This window comes from Tamandua tetradactyla, chromosome 10, assembly GCF_023851605.1.
Source record: "Tamandua tetradactyla isolate mTamTet1 chromosome 10, mTamTet1.pri, whole genome shotgun sequence".
NCBI classification, from domain to species: Eukaryota; Metazoa; Chordata; class Mammalia; order Pilosa; family Myrmecophagidae; genus Tamandua; species Tamandua tetradactyla.
The window spans coordinates 100,333,837-100,354,829 of record NC_135336.1 but is presented as its reverse complement, the minus strand read 5'-3'; the positions used below and the strand labels follow the sequence as shown (position 1 = coordinate 100,354,829).

Sequence of the window (20,993 nt, the reverse complement as noted above, 5' to 3'; positions counted from 1 at the left end):
AGTCCTCCCTTGACAGCCTCCTTCCTATTTCAGCCTTTTGTTGGTTTGTCATTATCATCCCTGCTGACAGTGAATGATTTCCTCGTTGGGACTATCACAAGGACTGTAGCTGCTGCCAGAATTCTTTGGCACAAAATTCTTCCTGGAGTCAGAGCCTAGCATCCTGGCGGAGCCCAGAACAGCTGTGACAGCCAAACATCTGCCAGTCGTTTGAAAATTTTATGGTGAACAAAAACTATCCATTACACAGACTTATAGTACATATTAATCTGACACCTCTACACTTACATAACCAACAGTCTCCTTTTGTTGTATTTTTCTTGTAATGTCACTCTAACTCCAGTAATAAATCTAAAACTCTGAATATCCAGTAACTCTCCATAAAATTCTCCAGTCTATAGAATATCAAATCTAATAATAATATTAACACATACAGCCTGCACTGAAAGGAGAGGAGTTGAGAAACCACTAGAATGTTAAAAGTGTATTGAGAGAGTTATGGGTTTTAGCTTAAATAAGCAAAAAGTTAGGAAAAAATGAGAATATCAAAAGATGCTGAAGTGGGTACAAGTGTAGTTCAGTGGTAGAATTCTCACCTGTCATGCAGGAGACCCGGGTTGGATTCCCAACCCAGGCACTTCTCAAAAAGAAAAAATTCAACACATGGTACTGCAATAATGTAATAGTCACATGGAAAAAGAATGAAATGTGACCCCCATTATACAGCATACAGAAAAAAAAAGATGCTGAAAAATAAACATTAGACATATTTCAAACATGTCGTTTGCAGCTCTGTATCTGGGGTCTTCTAAAGGACCTTGAGGCATAATGGAAAAGGAGGAAGGACTGCAAACACACAACAAAGAAAAGCAGCTGCTTTAAGTTCCACTGAGGTCAGAGCAAGGAGTCATCCATGCAGTCGCATCTCATCAAAAGCGGCACAAACACTCAGCTACTCCCTCAGCATGTCCCCAGCCTCCCACCCCCCAACCCCCACCCCCGCTCTTTTCCTGTAAACTATCTCAGACAGGAACGCTCTGAGCCGTGATGTTTTGGCCAGTTTTCAGGAATGCTTTCTTCTTTTTCCCTCCCTCCCTCCTTCCCTTTCCTCCCTCTCCTCCTCCCTTCTCTCTTCCGTAAGCACCAGAGTCCCATAGTTAAAACTCTTTCTCCCTGACGACAGCTTTTAGTGGCACGAGGCTTTGCCTATTTCCACACTAGAAATCTACACTTTTACCCTTCTGCTAGAACATTCTTTCTTTCCTCATTTCTTCTTTATTCTGGCTGCAATGACTTTCCATAGTTTGGACAAGTCAGGGTCTTAATCTGGCTTCTACTATTTGGCTCAGGGCCAAGCATAAACTATTTTAAGCTCGACATTTAAACATTAAAACTTTGGCACGGGTTCTGATGAACGAAGAGACTGCTAACCTGGGTTTACAGTAGTTTAGAGGCCATAAGATTTCAAAGCCATTGCTTAAAAGACAAGCCCGTGGGTGGAGCCGACCGGATCCCGAGGGCAGGGCTGCAGGGCCCGGGCGGAGCCCGCCACTGTGGGGAGAGCAGCGCGCCCCGCTACCCCCGCGCCCGCGTGCAGGGAGCGCTGGCCTCGGGGCTCGAGGGCCTGTCGCCGGGAGGCCTCCAGCTGCCCGCTGTCCTCGCGCCCGCGGCGGCACGGGACAGCGGCTCTTTCCGCCTCTAGGGGAGGGACCGGCCCCGGATGCGGGCCGCGGCGGCCGGCAGGCGTTTCAGCGCCGGGGCACAAGCTTGCGCGGCCCGTGGGCGAGCCGAGAAGGGGAAGGTGCTTTACCAGCCTCGGGCAGCGGCCCCCGGGGCCCCCGGAGACTTCACGGGTGGCAACCGCCGGGGCGGGGCCGCAGTGTCCCGGAACTGAGGTCCCAGCGTGCCCCCGAGCCGCCGCCCCCTTGACCTGTAGCCTATCCCCCCACCCCCACCCCTCCAGAATACGACTCCGGCGCCTGGTCCCACGGGTGTAAAAGTCCCAGAGGACCAAAGAAAGAGCAACTCGTGGTCAGATACAGCCCCGCGGGCTCGTCTCCTCGGGCCTGGCGGGGCTTTCGGTTACGAGCAAAGTGTGCTGTTCCACGCGGTCCCACGCTTCCCTTAGGGAGCTGAGGGCAGTCCCGCTCCCTCCTCCATCCCCAAGATGAGGCATTGACGGGCGAGAAAGGCAGAAGGCAGCGGTGCCTTGCGCCGTCAGTTGACCTTGCCTAGCGGTCTGTCTGTCCGCCACCCAAGGTCACAGCCTCTTCCCACTCCAACTTCCCGGTCACGTCGTCTCCGGCGGGCGGTGTGGGACGGCTGCGGGCACTGGGGACCTGGCCAAGGGGCAGTGGGGCTGAAGACACTTAGTTTGGGTCTAGTGGGATATATGGGCCCACAGCCACTGCGCCGCAGGCTAAGATGCTGACGGCTGTCTGGTGTGGGAGTGGACAAGAATCCTCCCAGCCCACACAGCTGATCCCCGAGCCTCGGACACGAGAGGATGTCTGCTGTGAGCGTGAGGGCCACCCTCCACGTGTCATACCATGCTTGGCACCACCCTCCACGGGTCACAAGCAGGTCCCACCATGCTTGGCACCAGGAGTTTGGGGAGGGGGAGGACCAGGAAGAGACAGGCTTTGAAATGCACCGTGCCAGAAGCCAGCTGGTGGAATCTTTCAATCATGAAAACGAAGCAGAGGAGCAGATTCCCTGCATTCTGGACAAATGAAGTTCTCGCTGGTCAGTATTAACCCCCCCAACAATGAAACACACACTTGCTTTCCCCTTCCTCATAGGACTCATAGAACATAAAGTTCATCACAATTTCCGTGTTTGCAGCAGTACTACAACAGAAAGGACATCTGAAATGAAGGGTCAAGAAACCCTCCAAACTCAGTGGTTCCCACATGCTGTTCTTAATCCAAGTGGATTTATTTGGTTACAATTTTTTATTGTATCCAAGCTATCAAAAAGCATTTTGATTAGCCAAGCAGAAGGGAAGACTGAATTATCTTTTCAGTCTCTCAAAATGCATTACAAAATTGCCATGTGAAGAAGCAATCAAAAAGCAAGCAAATAAAAATTACGCTCTTATTAACTGCCTGACACACAGATATATCCAGCAGTTAACAAAAATATTATTTGTATGGATTTTTTGATGTTTATGGCATCAGTTTTTAAAATCCATAAGCTCCTTTTTTCATTCTATAATATTCACTTTCACATGATTTTGAATTCATTAACTGAAATAATTTATTAGAGCATTCCCCAAATTCCATAAGCTTCAGGTCCCATAAAACCTAAATCTACCCAATAGTACCCTAAGACTTCTACTTTATTTTCACTGAGCCCATTCTAGCCTTAAGCGATATTCATTCATAGATATATGAATTCATTGGAAAAAAAGTTCTAATCCATCTCATTAAGACATGCATACCCAATAAAGTTTTTTTTCTTTTTTTTGAGGCTGTAAGGAGTTTATTATAAAGGGGGGAGGGGGAGAGGATGGGGGCACAGGAGGAAGAGGAAGGGGGGAGGGGAAAGAGGGTGAAGCGACACTTCAAAAGCCTGAAGAAAATGTCCCTCCAATAAAGTTTTAATTTCTAAGTTTGAGTTTAAAATTTCACTATGCTTATAGGTTAATAAGGTTTGTAGATTTAAAAGTCTTAAGAAAAATTATGGTTTTAGTAAGGCTGAATATTAATTTTTATAAACAAAAAAGCTCCTGAACAGTCTTTTCTATATTAGTCATTCTCAGAAATAAAACTCATCTGACACTTACATAGAGAAATAAATGCATTGAATTATACAGTAAGTTATTACATTTAACAGGGAAAGTTTGGAGTAAAACATGACACTTCTAAACGTCAGCTAATGTTCTAGAGATAGCAGTTCCTACTAAATCCACTAGGATTAAGAAACAGCATTGGAAACCACACAGACTCAGGGTTGTGTTTTAGGCTGAATCCCTTATTTCTATTTTAGGCAGCACTGGCCACCCTGCTCTGAAGGCAGTCTCCCAGCACCCTTCTTCCTTCTCCAGATTCCTTGGTTTCCTGTTGACTTCATCTGGGTTTATAGTCTTTTTGTCCACAACCATAATCCTTTTTTTCTCTGATTTCAAATGGATTCTGCGGTTAACCCCCGTTCCAATCTTGACATTTTAATGTTGTTTCTTGGTGGGCTAGGTTTCACTGCCTAATTTTTCCCCCCAAGAATGGCTTATGGATGATATATTCTAAGGATTAAGACAGAAGGTTATATAGAGAGAGGACAGACAAAAAAAAGTATTTACCAAAGGTTAGCTATCCAAATGCAAAAGAAATAGAATAGAAAATGTATTTAGAGATGTACTACAGGACAGTTTGCTCAAGATGAAGAAAGAATTGTATCAAACAGTTGAAAGAACATGAAAAGCAAAAAGAGACATATGGTTAAGTTTTTATCAAAGCAACTTGCTTTTTATGCCCCTAAGCCTGAAAATATATGCTCATTCATGTTAATAGTGGGATAAAAGGCATTTATGAGATTAGCAAGTAAAAGGGACCAGTATCAGCTGCTGGTAGGGATGGGAGTGAGGGGGGAGTGGAGAATTGAGTGGAGGGACGGGAATGGAGCGGGAATGGGATGGGAATGGAGAATATGCCACAGAGACTGTACGTGGCCTGTAAAACACTCTCAGAGTTCTCGCCTGCCATGCCCAAGGCCCACGTTCGATTCCCGGTGCCTGCCCATGCAAAACACAAAACACCCTCCGGCCTTTACAGAAAGTTTGCTGTACTCTGCTTTAACAGAATGAATCCATCTTGCATAGTTTACGGCTCAGGCACCATCTTTGTAGGGCCTAATAAATGCTGTGGAGCTGGTGAATTCATTCCAGACCTTTGGCCACTCCCTCAGGCAGGGCTGGTGCCATCGTGCCAGCCTTCTGGAAGTGGGTAATGGGCAGGAAGCGCCTCCCTGAGTTCTGAGGCAGGAGGATTTCAACCATCAGAACAAAGCAGCCCCTGGAAGCAGAGCAGAAAAGCCACGCACGCACGCGGATCTGCCAATTTCCAGTTATCAACCAGCTGCCAGCAAACACTAGAGCAAGAATTCATAATACGCAAGGATTGGATTTGTAGTTTACAGTCTTTTCCAGTTCAGGGATATTTGCGGCAAGTATAAAAGACCAAATCCCAAGAAAGATATCAGAGTTTAGATGACTGGAAAAACATAAAAGGTGGTAAAATAATTACCTTAACGCATAGGTTTTAAACTGGATTAAAAATCTAGTAGAAATGAAAGCAATACAATTGTTTATGCTTGGAGTCATATGTTTCTGGAAATCTACTTTAAGGAAATAATCCAAACACACAGAAGTGATATTCATACAAATGTTCTGGGCAGCACCCTGTGGACGAGAACACTGGAAATAACAGATTCCCATCACAGGCAGGTCAGCAACCCCATGTGCACCAGATGGAGTATTACGGCATCATTAGCAACAAGGCTTATAAAACGCAGAAAGCGCCGCCTGCTCCATTTCGCTGCTTCTCCAGCCTTTCCAAGGGGGTGGGGGGAGCGCCTTGGGCAAGGCAACTGGAGGACTAGCTCAACCAGACTGGGTACAAAGGAGAAATTTTTCTATCAAGCATCATGTTTTACCTTAAAAATGCATATAACTGAAATGTATTCAGATTCATTTTAATGTTAAACACTCTGCACTCCGTGGCATTAAGGGTCCAGGGACACACGCAATGCAGCTTTTTGCCCCCATGCACCATGGCACACCCAGCTCCCAGGGCCAGTGTGAAAAGCAGGTGTTCAAGGGAACAAAAGCAGGTAGGAGGCCGTGTGCGTGTCACATGATGACATCGCATCCAAACAGGGGCGGCACAATGGGAAATCTTTAACACGTCAACAGCGGCTGGGCTAGGATAGTGGATTTCTGGTAATTTTCTTCTTTTCTGTTGTCTTGTTTTTTGGTAATGTAGCTTTATTTCTTTTCTAATAAAAAATGTGATTAGAAAAACCTTGCTGAGAGACCAAGCCTCTTGGGAGGTAACAAAATCTGAGTCAGATGATCACAATACTATGAATGTTTTTAATTCCGGTATCCTTATTTGGACAATTTTAAGAAATGGAGGATTAGAAACATAGTAAGTTTGCTGTAAGTGCACTGACTGGAGGCCCAAGACTGAAATTCCACTGAAATGAAATGAAACCCACAAGTGTTGGCACATGAATGACTCAGTGAGAGGAAGGTGAAAACCAGCACACAAAGCACAAAGCACAAGGTGAAACACAATCATGCTTGTGCAGGGACATGCGGCTGCCTGAGGCGCCCACACGGCCTCCAGGGCGCGGCCTCAGCCTTCCGGCTCGGCTCTCCCCATCGGCAACAAGCTCAGCAACCCAGCCCTTCCGAGTTTCTCAAAAAGGCCCCTGGAATGCTTCCTCTGCTCAAGCCCTAAGGCCAAAACAATCACGCCAGCCCCACCGGCGTGGGGGGACGGGTCAGGAGTCCAGACACCCTCAGAGCCTACAAGTATCGCTCTGCCTCATCACCCCAGACACCCTCCCAGAGTGTGGCCACATTCCCAGTACAGGGAAATAAAAGCAACTCTGTTCCCTCTATGACACAGTGTCATAAAAGGAGGGTTTCTTTGCAATGCGGCAGTTAGTCAAACCTGTCAAGTCCTATTTCTAATCTATCAGGGACTAGGTCTATAAAAATAGAGGCCATCACTACATTATCAACACCTAGTCAGTAAGCCCGATAAATATGAAATTGACTGGAGTCAAACAGCGTAGAATCACACTGAAACAAAGTACTTACAATTCTCTGTTTGATGGATCTAACAAGCTAGCCATAACTTTATAATTAAAGAATTCCTCCACATAGTAGATATTCCTAAATATATGTTGAATAAATAATCAGTAACAGTCGTATATTCACCATTCACAGCAAAGGTGTGGAGAGAAGCTAACTGCACACACCAGGTCTCATCACCAGCGGCAGACTTTATTTTGCAGGCATGGATGCAGCAAAGGCCACACAAGGGCAATCTTCAGACTCAATGCTCTCAGTGTCGAGGTGACTCCCGGCCAGAAGAAGGCTGCGGCATCCTGAATTTTGAGAGATTCAGGTTTAAATCTAAGAAGGTGTATGTGGAGTACTCATGATGCTGCAGGTTCTTGTAGGTGGAGATGTCGAATGGCTCAGCGGGTGCAGCAGCTTCGGCCATGGCTGTGGGGGAAAAACAAAGTCTATGAGTACACTGAGGAAGGAAGGTTCTTTTTGAGTAGGTTAGTCTACACCCAGGCCTTGTGTCTACTCAGCACTCCTCCTAGGTCCCATCTGTACTGAAGAAACTGTTAAATGAAAAAGGCAAAGCCTATGAAAGCAACAGTATTTTCAAAAGGAAAATAAAGGTATTAGTTCAAAACCTGTTTTAAAACATACAGCCTTAACTTAAGAAACGGAGTAGGTATCACAACGCGCCTTAACATCTGTGTATACTTTCCGGCCCAGGACTTCACAGAATTTTGAACAATCATGGAGGGACTTTCAGATCACTTAAAGATGCCAGGAAAAAGAAACCCAGATATCAGACTCTATCTGTGGTGACTCTTCTAAATTCACCAATATGAGAAAACTTGATAAATTCCTTGTTTCAAAATGTATCCCTGGTTATAAATAACACAGTTATGGGGAACCGAAAACATGTGTAGTGTTTATTCATTTAACTTAAAAAAAAAAAAAAGATTTTGGTATACTTTAGGTTCATAAACTGAGAATATTGCTAGTTATATTTAAGTAGAAAAAACAATTAAAATGTATATATTCAAACATTCGGTAATCTTCAAACTGAAGATTTATGGTGGAAAGCAAAAGTAACCTGCTCTCCTGCAATATAGCATACCACGTAAAACGACGGCAAGCTATAGCTTGCATAAAATGACAGGCTAAGGTTTGGATAAAGATTCTGACTCTAGACTTGGGAAGTCACGTCATTCGGGCTGTCTCAACTTCTACCCATGCTGCATGAAAAAGAACTTAAATCCATTTTGCTCCCAGCTGACCGAATACCAAAATCTTTGCTTTTCATCTTTTAGTTGAATAAAACAAACAGTTGTATTTAAAGCCAACATTTTTCCAATCTCCACCACAGGGTTTCTCCAATGTGGTAGAGAAACATCTTCCAAGTGGGACACGTGAATGCAGCTGACATAGGAGGGTGACAAATGCTCAGAAACCAGCCCACCAGGAGTAAAGGGAACCTGAGGACCTGGAGGAGGGCACGCATACTGCAGGGATGCAGCTGGCACTCCTGGGAATCTTCTCCAGGGGGAAAGAGAATACTTAGACACAACACATCTATGAAAAACTAGCATCATTTTTTCCTTTAAAGTTTGGCAATCTAAAAACCCCAAAGTCTCTGTGTTTTTATCCCAAAGGTTTTGGTATTCCAAACCTTTGGAATACCAAAGGACTGAAAAATGCAGTTCTTGAAACCTGGCAGGTGCTGGCACTTTGCATATTAATGAAAGAGGATGAAAATGGAGAGGGGAGAAAATATATACATCTCATAAAAGCAATAAAACCCACAACGATCATGTACCAGGTAATGTAAGTTAGGCAAGGAAGAAGCTTTAAAGAGAATGAAGAACAGATGCAGAAAGGAGCTAGATTTGGCAGAAATAGTGCGTTTTAAAGAAGTCTTGAAGAGCTGTAACTCTAACCTTGGAGACCTCCTTTTAATCTTTGCCTTGACTCCCCTAAAGCACATTCCATTTTATAAAGTTCAATACTCAAGAAAATGCTAACAGATAAGAGTTAACATTGTTTCTCTTTAAAATTCATGGTAGCAAAAAATCCTTTCATAAAAATTCATTGTAGAAAAAGAGGAGTGGCGACAAATGTCCGGTGGGAAAGGCCCGTAACTACTGTAGCTCCTCAACTGCGACTTCTCCCTTCCGTATAAGGGCACGGAAATGAGGTCAGAGTCTAGGCTGGCCCACCTGAAGACTGCGACACCAGACATCATGACGGCTCAGCAGTTTAGTGAGCTAAATAGGAGGCTCCCCCCTTTTCACCCAATGAAATGGTTCACAGGTCCACAAAATGAACACCTGGACAACCTCAAAAGTTAAGAGTGATGAAGTTAAACTCAGTTTTCAAAAATGACTAGTTAAGAAGCATTCAAAAATGCCAAGGGTATATACAGTTTCATTTTAAGACAAACAAAACAATTTAGGGATTTTGTTTGTAAAGCTATGTATTATCCATAAATAAAATATATTTCTCTTCTTCTCTGAGACAGTGTTATAGGCCCTATTTGTACCACAGGATCTGATCAACTTAATACTTCTTTACATTCAGAAGGAAATTAAACATAACCCTTGAGATATAACCACCCCCCAAAGAACCGAGCAGAGTTCCCAACCACAAGTTAAGGTATACCCTGTGTGCCGACTTGGTCTCCCACTTCAGTTGCCGAATCCTCAATTATTTCACCCTTTTCCTCCAGGCTCAGTCCTGGTATCTTTTCAGCCAAAAGGTCATTGCTCTTATCAGGAACTGTCTCCACATTTCCTTCTGGTACCTGATCTTCCAAAACATCTTCTTTAGTCTGAAAAGCTCCCTTAGATTTTCCAATTCCCACCTGCATCCCCGAGTTTTCTTCTCTGAAAAAGGGAGAAGCCACCTTCCGATTAGGTTCTGGCACTTGTTTTTCCAAGTTGTCTCTTCTGGTTGCAGAACTTGCTGCTTGCAGCCGTGTTCCTGCGGTGGCTTCTCCTGTCAGTACAGCTGGCCCTGCGTGCCCACTTGACTGTGTCGACAACCCTGATTCTGCGAGACCAGGTAAGTTTTTAACCTCAACTGGCTTGTGGCTTTCTTTATCTCTTTTATTCAATCTACCTATTTTCTGCAACTGCTTTTCATTTATGTTTTGCTTCAAAAAATCTCCACCTGCTTCTGGTTTGGGTATTGCAGTTCTAGGTTTAGCATCTTTCTTGCCCTCTACCCGCTGACCGGTGCTCCCTTCTGTCTCTGGCCGGTGGGGCGTCTCTGGATACACATAGTCCGCACGTGGCTTCGGGGACCTGCTTTTCTCTTTTGTGGGTGTCACAGCTTTGGGGGTTCTGTTTTCAAAGGAAGGGGCCGAGGCCTCTGGTTCTGGAAAGCGTCCTCTGGCTTTGCTTGCCACTCGAGGACCCACTCCTGAGGCCTGACCCTCCTCGTCAGACTCTGAGTCCGAGGAGCTGGATGAAGACGAAGAAGAGGAAGCACCCGCGGTTTCCCTGCTCTTCTGGCGGGTTTCGGATTCAGAACACTGCTTTCTGAATGGAGATGAAACTTTTTGGGGAAACGCTACTGAAGTCTTCCTTGACAAAAATCTTGGGACCGCTTCATCTGCAGATGGCATGATGTGGTCAGGGCCAGGACCAATGGCCGTCCCAGCTTTATTCACAACCGGCGGGTCGGAATGGGGCCAAGGCAGTGTTTTAGACAATTCAGCGGCTGTGTGGGTGGGTAGAAGCTTGCCCCTCTCCTTTGGTTCCACTACATCTAGGGAATGGCATAAAGAGGAGTATTATTTTTAACATCTAATAAAATAATCCAAACCCATTAATCAAAGTTGCAGACATTTCATTACACACCAACTGGTCATTTATAATTCTTTCAATGGAATCATCCTAACAAATGTTTCTTGGAAACTCACTCTTAAGTGAAAGACAAACCATATGAGAGAAAAGAGTTAGGAACATAATTTTTTCTTGTAGCTGAAAGTGAAAAACAAGTGAGGATTTTTACTAACAGGACCAACAAACTTATCTCCATTTTTCATAATGACAGCTTTCTTGATGATTTTTTCAACTACTATTTTGCCCAAATTTAAGATGTCAAATTATAAAGCTATTTTCAGAAAGTACTGAAGTTGTACAAATGTATAATTTCTTAAATTCCTCAAAAACTGGTGCTTTTCAAATATTTAAAAAGTTATAATATTAGACAAACTTGAACTTTCTAAACACAGCAGCAAGACAAATTTATTCAATCAAAAGGACCCAAAGCGCTGCCAGGCCTGGGGGATAAGCACACGCATGTCAGGGAGGAGGGCAGGCGGGAGGTTACAGGTAGTGACAGCAGCGGTGGCCTGAAGAGGAAAAGTACTTCAAAATCACACGTTACTGGGGATTTCTTCAGCCAGAGAACACAAAAGCATTACAATAGCAAAAAAAAAAAAAAAAGTATAAAAAAACCTTAATATCATATGCATCATTGCAAACAGCAGATTTTAAACAAACAAAACAATTAGAAAAAGCCCTAATATAAAAATCTTACATTTCATAGAGTAATTATGAAAAGAAATGAAATTGAATAATACACTGACTAGAGCTAATTTCATCCCATTTTCTCATGAGGGAAATCTTATCTGACCATACAGGGTAGAAGAAAAATATGGGATATATATATATTTTTTTGTCTTTTAACTTTTTTTTTTATTAATTAAAGAGAAAAAAGAAATTAACACAACATTTAGAAATCATTCCAATGGGATATATTTTTATAAATTAAGGTAAACTACTTTTCAAACTTAAAACAAAAAAATTTAAAACAAAATATTTTGGATAAGCAGACTTTTTAAAATCAGTCTTTATTTTCAGGTCTAAAAAGTCTGTATCATACTATAAGAATCTCAATTTACTGCTCTAATGTGGAAAAAACATATTCCCAACCTTTCCATATCCCGAAAGGTTTTAAATTGTCTTTTGAGCTTGGGAATCTTTAACAAACTGAAATAAAACTGAGGAATAATGAGCCCCCCGAATTAGGCCAGGGAGAGGTTACCACTTGTGGCAGTCTGGAGCTGCATGTCCCCAGAAAAGGCCATGCTCTTTTAATCCGTCCCTGTGGGTGTAGACCTGCCATGGGCGAGGCCTTTCAGTTAGGTCATTTCAACTGATAAGTGACCAACCTCATTCAAGGTGGGTCTTAATCCTTTACTGGAGAGAAAGCTTCGAGAGAAACACCCCGGAGAGGCTGAGAGAGGACCCATAGATGCTCAGAGAGAAAGCCATGGGGACCCAGAGCTGAAAGAAACAGGGCCTCCATGTACAGACCAGCAGGCACTGACCACGTGACAGGGGACCGTGGAGGCCAGCGGCCTTTCTTCAGAGAAGATATCATCCTGCCGATACCTGAATTTGGACATTTTCATGGCCTTAAAACTGTAAATTTGTAAGCTAATAAATCCCCACTGTAAAAGTCAGCCCATTTTTGGTATATCACATTCCAGCAGCTTTCACAAATCGAAACACCATCAGCATAAAAGGAAGTGATGGAACTGCCTGAGCCGCAGCTGACTGTTCATCATCTCCTCCATGACACTGCATCTCCACCTGTGGGCCGCGCCAGCCCTGGGATTTGCATGCCGACGGGCGCAGGGCAGGCCCATGCCAGTACTCAGAACTCAATGGAAGACGCCCTGGGCTCCAGCATCATGGTTAACATGAAAATGGGCAGTGCAATGGATAGAGGTGGCTGAGGGACGCACTGAGAAGTAGAGAAGTAGAATGGCAAACCATGGTGTGTGTGTGTGTATTGTGCTGCTGCAGAAAGAAACGAAGTCATGAGGCATGTGATAAGGTTGAATGAACCTTCATTATATGATGCAAAATAAGCCAGAAACAAAAAGAGCAAATATTGTATGGTCTCTCTTAGAAAATACTTATAAGAAAACTGAGACTTAGATTGTAAGCTCTTATAGTAGTCACATTTAGTCCAAAGCGGTAATTGTTATTTTGAGATTTTGACAGGCTGTGCTATATATCTGTCACCTGGTATTTCCCTGGAACTTTGGGTAACTGGGCAATACCTAAGACTCCCAGTAGGAGTTGCACAGGTCTGAAAGTCAGCATTGCCACATACAGTGACTGTCAGAGAAACTGAAGAAGAGATCAGGCTTCAACTAGAGATAAGAACGAAGCCAACTGGGTTGGGACTAGGTAAATGGGGAAGACACTGTCTGTATTTTAGAACATTCACCCACTGCAGAGACCAAAGGGGAGAGGTTTATTTTGTCTGAAACTAATTTTCTGTAACACATTATCTAACTCACCCTGTCTGGAGAGATCATTTAAATGGCCAAACACATGGAACCCACAATGGCAATGAGGACTTGTAACTCTGCGTAAGCTTAATGCAATGCCTGGATACATCTTAGAGTATGCTGAGCACATAATTAGAAAGTATTGGCAAAGTCCTTTGAGGAATAGGAGAAAAAATATGGAACTATTAAACTTTATCACCAGGGAGACCTGATACTGTCTCAAACACCAGGGACTCCCAATTCAACAGGCCAAGCCCTTCATCTTGAACCTTGCTCTTGTCAAGCGTATTTATGTACCAGAGAAGCTGGGCCAAGCTACAGTTATGCTGACTATAAGAGTTACTTCCAGAGGACCTCTTTTTTTGCTCTATATGTGGCCTCTCTCTCTAAGCCCAACTCTGCAAATAAAAGCATTACATGGCATCCAGGGGTGAAATTCCCTGGTAAAATGGGAGTTGACTCCCAGGGATGAGCCTGGCCCTGGTACTGTGGGATTGATAACGCTTTTCTGACCAAAAGGGAGAAAAGGAGTGTAATAAAGCAAGGTATCAGTGGCTGAGAGAGTTCAAATAGAGTCGAGAAACTACCCTGGAGGCTATTCTTATACAAGTTTCAGCTAGATATCACTATTTACCACGGTTTGCCAAGCCCCAACCAAAACCATCCCTGCTAACCCTAAAGAACACCTAAGGTTCTATGTGAGATTCTACAAAGGGTCCATGCACTATGATTACTTTCCAGAAACGTACAACCGCCAGATGGGTTCCCAGGCCAGATAAGTCCTGAAACCCAGGGGGACCAGCCTCTCCAGAACATCAGGTAGTGCCACTCTCCTATCCTTATTATCAACAGCCCCTTCCAACATGGAAAAGTCAGAATGGGCATAGCCCAAAAGCCTTTAAAAACTGGGAGGAAAATCAAGGGAGAAGGTAAAGTTAGAGAGGATAGGATTTAATAAATGAGTATGATTGCTGAATCATTATACTGATATTTCTCTTAGTCTCCAGTGTCTTGGAGCAGCTAGAAAGAAAAACCAAAAATTATAGAACTTTAACCTATACCAAACTCTGAAATCTGTTCTACAACTATTTGTGGCAGTTTGCTTTTAAAATTTATTGCTTTTTTGTATATATGCTATATTTTACAATAAAATTATATGTCCACATTCAAAAAAATATAATACTGTAGAAAAAACAAAACAAAAAATAGGGCAGTAGCCCTTGCTCTCTGCCTCTCAGAAATCCCATGAGATCTGCTGGCCTTCCAAACCCTGCAAGCCCTCTCACTGTCTACCACTGATCCACCTTTGCTTTGAGCATAAATTTTCCAAGTGTGAAAATTAATTTAAAATAAAGCTTATCTTAAATAGGCAGCTTTAGATAGAAGAATTATAATGACTGACTTCTCAAATTTTGTGGTAGAGATTTTTTAAATTTTGAAGAAGTTATTAAAATGACATTTATCACCTGTTGAAAATAAAATTTCAAATGGCAGTAACAAAATATCATTTAGAAAATTTGTTTGAAAAGGAAACCACACAGAGAAAGACCCTTGTAAAGTCTCTTTAATTCATGCTCAGTCATTGGGAGACTCCCATTAGAAAGACTTACATCTATAACAAACTCTGGGACCCCTGGCCACCCCCTTCTGCTCGAGAGGAGAGCTTGCCGCGAGAACCTGCAGCTACCCCCAGGGATCGTCACCAAAGTGACCGCATACATACCGAGTTCACATTTAATCATCCAGAAATGATGCACGTTGCTCAGAAGATAACACTACCACCTAAATGAAAATGGCTCCCGCTTTAGATACAGGTAAGAATTTTCCTAACCATCTGTTTTCACTAAATGCCTTGCATTTGTCTCAAGGCAGGATGCCAATACAGCCAATAACATTTTAGTTTGCTCATTGTGAAACACAAAGCCTCGGCAGGCTGGCTTCAAATCCAGTCTCCACCACTGTCAGTCCGCAGACCCCGAGAGCCTCACCTGTCTACATCTCAAACTTGCTCATCGATAAAATGGGGTTGACAACAGTGTCTATTCACGGGGCTGTCTGAGGAATGGACAAATGGATACATGGAAAATTGTGAGAACATGCCTGGCACTGTTTGCTAGGATTAAAGGCAGCAAATCCCTATTTCCAGAGATGCTTGAAATAGATAGTGAACTTTGGCTTCCTGACATACTCTTTAAAAAGCTACATAGGAAATGGGTATCTTAGTTTAACCATAGGCATGTTTAAATAAAGTATCCATAGAATCATTGCAAAACCTGTGTTTGCACAGGTGGTTCTAAGTGTATTATTTGTTTACTTAAAAAAAAGCTACACAGAAATTATTTAGTCAACAAGTTATTACCGACTGCTGCAAAATTCCATGACTGGACTAACCAAAACAAAAAGAGCAAAATGCCAGAATGCTTCCCCAGGAGGCTACATCTAGAAGCTACATCTAGAAGCACACCCAGACTCTCCAGTCTGTGCTGGCGTCTTTCCTCAAGAAGGAAACGTGCTTCAAAAAGCCGGAACCCAGGCGGGCCACGGGGGTTCAGCAGGCAAGAATGCTCGCCTACCATGCCCGAGGACCTGGGTTCGATTCCCGGTGCCTGCCCATGTTAAAAAAAAAAAAAGAGCCGAAACCCCAACGGAGCAGAGCAGAATACATTCTAAACCTTGGAGTCCTGTCCCAACGTTGGGCCCTTTCACTAGAGAGTGACCCCAAGGGTGAGCACTGGGGTCCCCTCACTTGCATGCAGGAAAATTCCAAAGCCAGCTACAGCTGTGAGGGTTTAAGTTGGCAACTCGCCACTGGTGGGTGAAAAGCATCTTCTATGTCACATCTGCCCAGCACTGACGCTTGCACATGTCGGCTTAGAAGGATGACTTCTTTTTCTTTTTACCAGTTAATTTTTAAACATTTTCACATATGGATCTAATGTACCTAAAAGCCATGCCAAGGTGGCACTTTGTTCCGGCTCAAGTGTGAAGGAACCAAGGCTCAGAATGTCACATATCGTGGCATTCCATTTCCACTGAAATACAGAATCGAGAATTGTTGACTAAATTTCTGTGTAGCTTTTTTTTAAGTAAACAAACAATACACTTAGAACCACCTGTGCAAACACAGGTTTTGCAATGATTCTATGGATACTTTATTTAAACATGCCTATGGTTAAGCTAAGATATCCATTTCCTATGTAGCTTTTTAAAGAGTATGTCAGGAAGCCAAAGTTCATTATCTATTTCAAGCATCTCTGGAAATAGGAATTTGCTGTCTTTAATCCTAGCAAACAGTGCTAGGATTAAAAAGAGGGATCTATGGCTCTGCCATATTTTAAAATCCATTTAATTCAAATTTATAAACTTGCAAAATCAAATAATTGTGTGATCCCAGAGGTCTGCAATGAAATACAAATGCAGATACAAGATTAAAATTCACCAAGAGGCAGAATAAGATTAGTAATAAAATTCAACTAATTATTTATCAGTAAACTAAAAAATGTAAAAAAATGAGCCAGATACAGAATTGAACTGCTGTTCTCACTGTAAATATCATAAAATTATGAAACATGTGCCAGATAATATTTGATCAGAATAAGGAATTAATGCTAATTTTTTTCAGTGATGATGCTATTGTGGTTATGTTAAAAAAAAATACACCTTATATTTAAGAGACATTAATGGATTAAATGAAATGGAAAAACAAAAGAAAATTGGATTTAAAAACAAGCCAGGTACAGTACAGAATTAAATAACATTCCTGTCAAATCCAGGCCTTCGGTCAACTGGGCAGGCAGATACCGCAGGATGGTGTGTTTATACAGCCCTATGCTGGGGTCCAAGAAAGTCTGAAAACCAGTTTGAAGGTTGCAACTCTCAACAAAGTATCAATATTTTATAATCTATAAGATGTTCCAATGTCATGCCTGTGTGTGTGTGTGTGGGGGGGATAACAAAAGAATATAAACATTTTCTAACTGAGGAAATAGCATTTTGATGAAAATAATACCAAACTCCAATTCACATTCTAAAACTCATATGAATCTAAAATTTACAAAGAGACTGTACACATTACATAGCCTTAAAGCTTAACTAATGTTTCATCAACTAAGACTAAAAGCAATGAATGTAGATCACAATTATTAATAATCAACAAGAAACAGAAATAAGATTATTCTCAGAAGAGGGGCATTTAAAATATGTTGCTACATTTCATTTCCTATTTTCCTTTAATAAGAATATTCTACTTTGGTATCCAGGGGGAAAAAATAAAGCAAAAGCCTGGTGATAAAACTCAAAACGAGTGTGGAGAGCCTGAAGGAGATCAGACACCACACACCCACAACGTGAGTCAGAAGGCAAGTGTGTCCCCTCCAGCTGCCTCCACATGACAGTCATAAAGCTATGCCCGCAGCCCGAGGCGCTGACCGAGCAGAGGCTGGGGCGTCACAGCTGACTACCAAAAACATGGAAGAAGTCAAAACCGAGGGAAGACAGGCACCACGTCACTCTCATACATCAGGCCTGTGCCACTGTGTCTCAGCCTTTGAATGATTTACTGCGTGTTATAATCTGGTCGCCAGAAACCACTGACAGAATCAGACTATTATATTACTGATGTACATAGTCAAATCTGCTATAGATAATATGACCGACCATAATCTGGACACTGTTGAAAAGACAGAACCATAAATTTCATATCTAATAAAACTTCTCACGTTTGGCAGGCTGACTGATTTGTTTACTCTGTATTCTCCGTCCCTTATTACAACCATTAAAATCTTACTTTTAGGTGTACTTTGCTTCTTGGGATTGGATGAAAGTCCCTTTGTACTCTTTCCTGACTCTGCAGAAAGAAAACCGGTAGAAGCAAGTCCTCGGAGAGCCGGTACCTCTGGAAGCAGAATCTGACAAAAGAATTAACAAACATGAACATTTTAAAACAGTATCACTCAGTCATTACTATAGCTTTGCATTCATATGGCAAATTTTAATACAATTTTCTTACTATATGTGCTTTATGGAATTTTGGAAAGTACAAAAAACAAACAAAAACATCTGAATTCAAAGACAATCATTAACATTTGGGTAGTTCTCCTACCAGACTTTCTCATGTGCATTATTTTTTTAATAATGTTCTATTTCTACTAACCTACAAAATGGTAGGGGTTTTGTGAGATGTTTTTCTATACCTAGAAAGTAAAGTAGAAAAAAAAAACTATTCAGTCATCAAAAATGATACATTATTACTTTGAAAGTATCTACAATGTATTGAAAGTAAAAAACACAAAGTGTTAACTCACTCAATACTTACTCACCAAGAACTACCATGGGCTGAACACACAGTAGAGACACATACGTTTATTTTTACACTTAGGATTATAAGCATTTGTGTATCCATACTGAACATAGGAAAATTGAAAAAATCATTTGGCATTACACATTTCAAAGAGCAAACAGTATATTCTGACTATAGTTTATTTTCTCATCAGCACTATTTTGCAATTGATAAAATTGTATAGAGAAAGCTCTGGGGACCCCTCAAAGGCAAAAAAACAAACATGCCTTCTTGAGTTTCCTCTCTACCTTTTGAAATTTGAAATCCCCACCAAGGCAGCTAACCCAGATAACCAATTAAGCCACTCTTCATTACCTTTGACCCGGTACAAAATAATGCCAACTTGCCCTAAACCATGACATTGAGAAAATCTCCTCCAATCAGTAGGAGTCAAGGTAATTTCCTTTTTATGCCCATAAAAATCCTGTGCCATCCTTGGAAGCCCAAACGGTTCTGGCTTTCTTTGCTACAGCAAAACTTTGGTATTCTAAACTCAACTCCGATTTGTCTTTCGCATAATTACTAGCTATTGCTTTTGTTATAGGAACCACTTTTGTTCGTTTTTTGCATGGGCAGGCACCAGGAATTTAACCTGGGTCTCCAGCAGGGCAGGCAAGAACTCTGCCTACTGAGCCACCGTGGCCCACCCAAGAACCACTTTTAATTAAAAAAAGAAAAAAAAGTGATGTGGTCTCAGTTTTATAAAGGGAGAGACCTTTTGTTTCTCCCCCTTTTCATAGGGCAGGTGTTGTAAGCCGGCTGCTCAATGGCTGCTAGGTAAGTTCCCTGGTCAGTCAATTAAAAGCTGCCAGGTAAGTTCCCCGTCAGCCACTTAAAATTCTCCTCTCTCCTTCTCTTGGTTAAATACGAAATAAAAAAACTGTCCTCATAGGAACCGTGCAGGGCAGCCAGAAGTCAGGGCGGTGCAGTACTCTCCCCCAGGCTGCACGGAAGCACCCGGTCCGCTTCTCTCCCCCAGGCTGTACAGAAGCGCCTGGCCCGCGGCTCTCCCCCGGGCTGCACCGAAGCACCTGGTCCGCGGCTCTCCCCCGGGCTGCACCCAAGCACCTGGCCCGCGGTTCTACCTCTGGCTGCACGGACACACCTGACCCACGGCGCTCCCCGAGGCTGTAAGGAAGCACCTGGTCCGCGGCTCTTTCCCGGGCTGCACGGAAGCACCTGTTTTCCGCGGCTCTCCCCCGGGCTGCACGAAAGCACCTGACTCACCACTCTCCCCGAGGCTGCACGGAAGCACCTGACCCACGGCTCTCCCCCGGGCTGCACGGAAGCACCTGACCCACGGCTCTCCCCCGGGCTGCACGGAAGCACCTGACTCATCACTCTCCCCCGGGCTGCACGGAAGCACCTGACCCACGGCTCTCCCCCGGGCTGCACGAAAGCACCTGACTCACCACTCTCCCCGAGGCTGCACGGAAGCACCTGACCCACGGCTCTCCCCAGGGCTACATGGAAGAACCTGGTCCGGGGCTCTCCCCCTAGCTGCACCGAAGCACCTGGTCCGGGTCTCTCCCCCTAGCTGCACCGAAGCACCTGATCCGCGGCTCTCCCCCGGGCTGCACGGAAGCACCTGGTCCCCGTTCTACCCTCTGGCTGCACGGAAGCACCTAGCAAACTTCCCCACCTTCCCTACGCCAGGCACCGATGATCAAGGGCGAGCCAGGGCAGCAGGAGCAGACCCCGCTCCGGAGGGGGTGCCCTCCACACCGCGCGATGTCCCCGGGGCGGGCTAAGGGGCGCCACGGCCGCCCGCGCCCTGGACCGGGTACCCAGCCCAGTATCCTCCGCCCCCGGCCGGGGAAATGGGCCCGCGACACGAGGAGAACGCTGGAGATCGTAATACACCCGGCCCGGCCGGAGCCCGCACACTCCATTCACCCCGCCCGGGCAGGCTCCTCCTTTACCTTCAGCGCCCCAGCTCGTCCTTGCCGCAGCAGAAGGGGGGCGGCCATGGCTCTGTCACAGCCGCCGTCCGGGGCCTAGGCTGAGCGCAGGCCGCAGGGGACTGTGAGGCGTCTGCGCACGCACCACCGTCTGAAGGGCCCGCCCCTTGGGCTGAGTCCCCCAATCACAGGAAGGGCCGAAAGCGAGGCGGAACGGAGGACGCGGGGGATAGCAAAGTCGGCGCCTGCGCGCGCTCCACCGGCCTGCAGGTCCTGCTCCTTGGGCCAAATTAGCCAATCACAGGCAAAGACGATAGTTGGGCGGGGCAGCATGCGCGCGCAGCCCCAGCCGCATCCGGTGTGCCCTGGTATGCCCCGAGGCCCTGCCTCCTGGCCGAGGCCGCCAGTCACGGGCTGGGACGGGATGGGGTCCGCCCCGGGGAGGGCGCGGGCGCGGAGAGGGGCGCGCATCTGAGGGCGCCCTACGAGGCTCGCGTTTCGTCAGCGTGTGCGCGAGGCACCCGGGAGTTGTCCTCCTCGTTGCCCTCGTCCTCTCGGCCGTGAATTGAGCTCCGCCCCCCGGGGCGCCGCCTCCTGGCTCTCCCGCCTCGGCCTTTCCGGTCAAGCCACTGGCCTGTGTGGGTC

At 44.5% G+C, this 20,993-nt stretch overlaps 1 protein-coding gene and 1 long non-coding RNA gene across 3 annotated transcripts; one reads left to right on the top strand and one right to left on the bottom strand.

The window, feature by feature from the left end:
• Positions 1 to 1,954: 1,954 nt before the first annotated feature.
• On the top strand, positions 1,955 to 10,654 carry LOC143648693 (uncharacterized). Its single transcript, XR_013158728.1, has 3 exons — positions 1,955 to 2,745; positions 9,752 to 9,856; positions 10,150 to 10,654. It is a non-coding gene; the product is annotated as an uncharacterized LOC143648693 (long non-coding RNA).
• Positions 6,992 to 20,517, bottom strand: NDUFV3 (NADH:ubiquinone oxidoreductase subunit V3). 2 transcript variants are annotated; one of them, XM_077119001.1, is made up of 4 exons: positions 20,370 to 20,517; positions 17,896 to 18,016; positions 9,455 to 10,564; positions 6,992 to 7,237 (listed from the first exon to the last, which is right to left on the bottom strand). In XM_077119001.1, exons 1-4 carry the CDS (start codon positions 20,415 to 20,417, stop codon positions 7,074 to 7,076), a joined length of 1,443 nt encoding a protein of 480 aa, XP_076975116.1. In that variant the 5' UTR covers positions 20,418 to 20,517; the 3' UTR covers positions 6,992 to 7,073. The 2 variants fall into 2 exon arrangements, with proteins under 2 accessions (XP_076975116.1, XP_076975117.1); XM_077119002.1 differs by lacking the exon at positions 9,455 to 10,564 and having other exon boundaries at positions 20,370 to 20,502.
• Positions 20,518 to 20,993: the final 476 nt, after the last annotated feature.

Excerpts from the sequence above, each read along its gene's own strand:
- NDUFV3 (XM_077119001.1), bottom strand. The coding sequence starts at position 20,417 with ATGGCCGCCCCCCTTCTGCTGCGGCAAGGACGAGCTGGGGCGCTGAAG. Across the intron at positions 10,565-17,895 it reads GAAGCAAAGTACACCTAAAA|ATGTAGTGGAACCAAAGGAG; the intron begins GTAAGATTTTAA and ends GCCATTCCCTAG. Across the intron at positions 7,238-9,454 it reads AGACCAAGTCGGCACACAGG|CCATGGCCGAAGCTGCTGCA; the intron begins GTATACCTTAAC and ends TTTCCCCCACAG.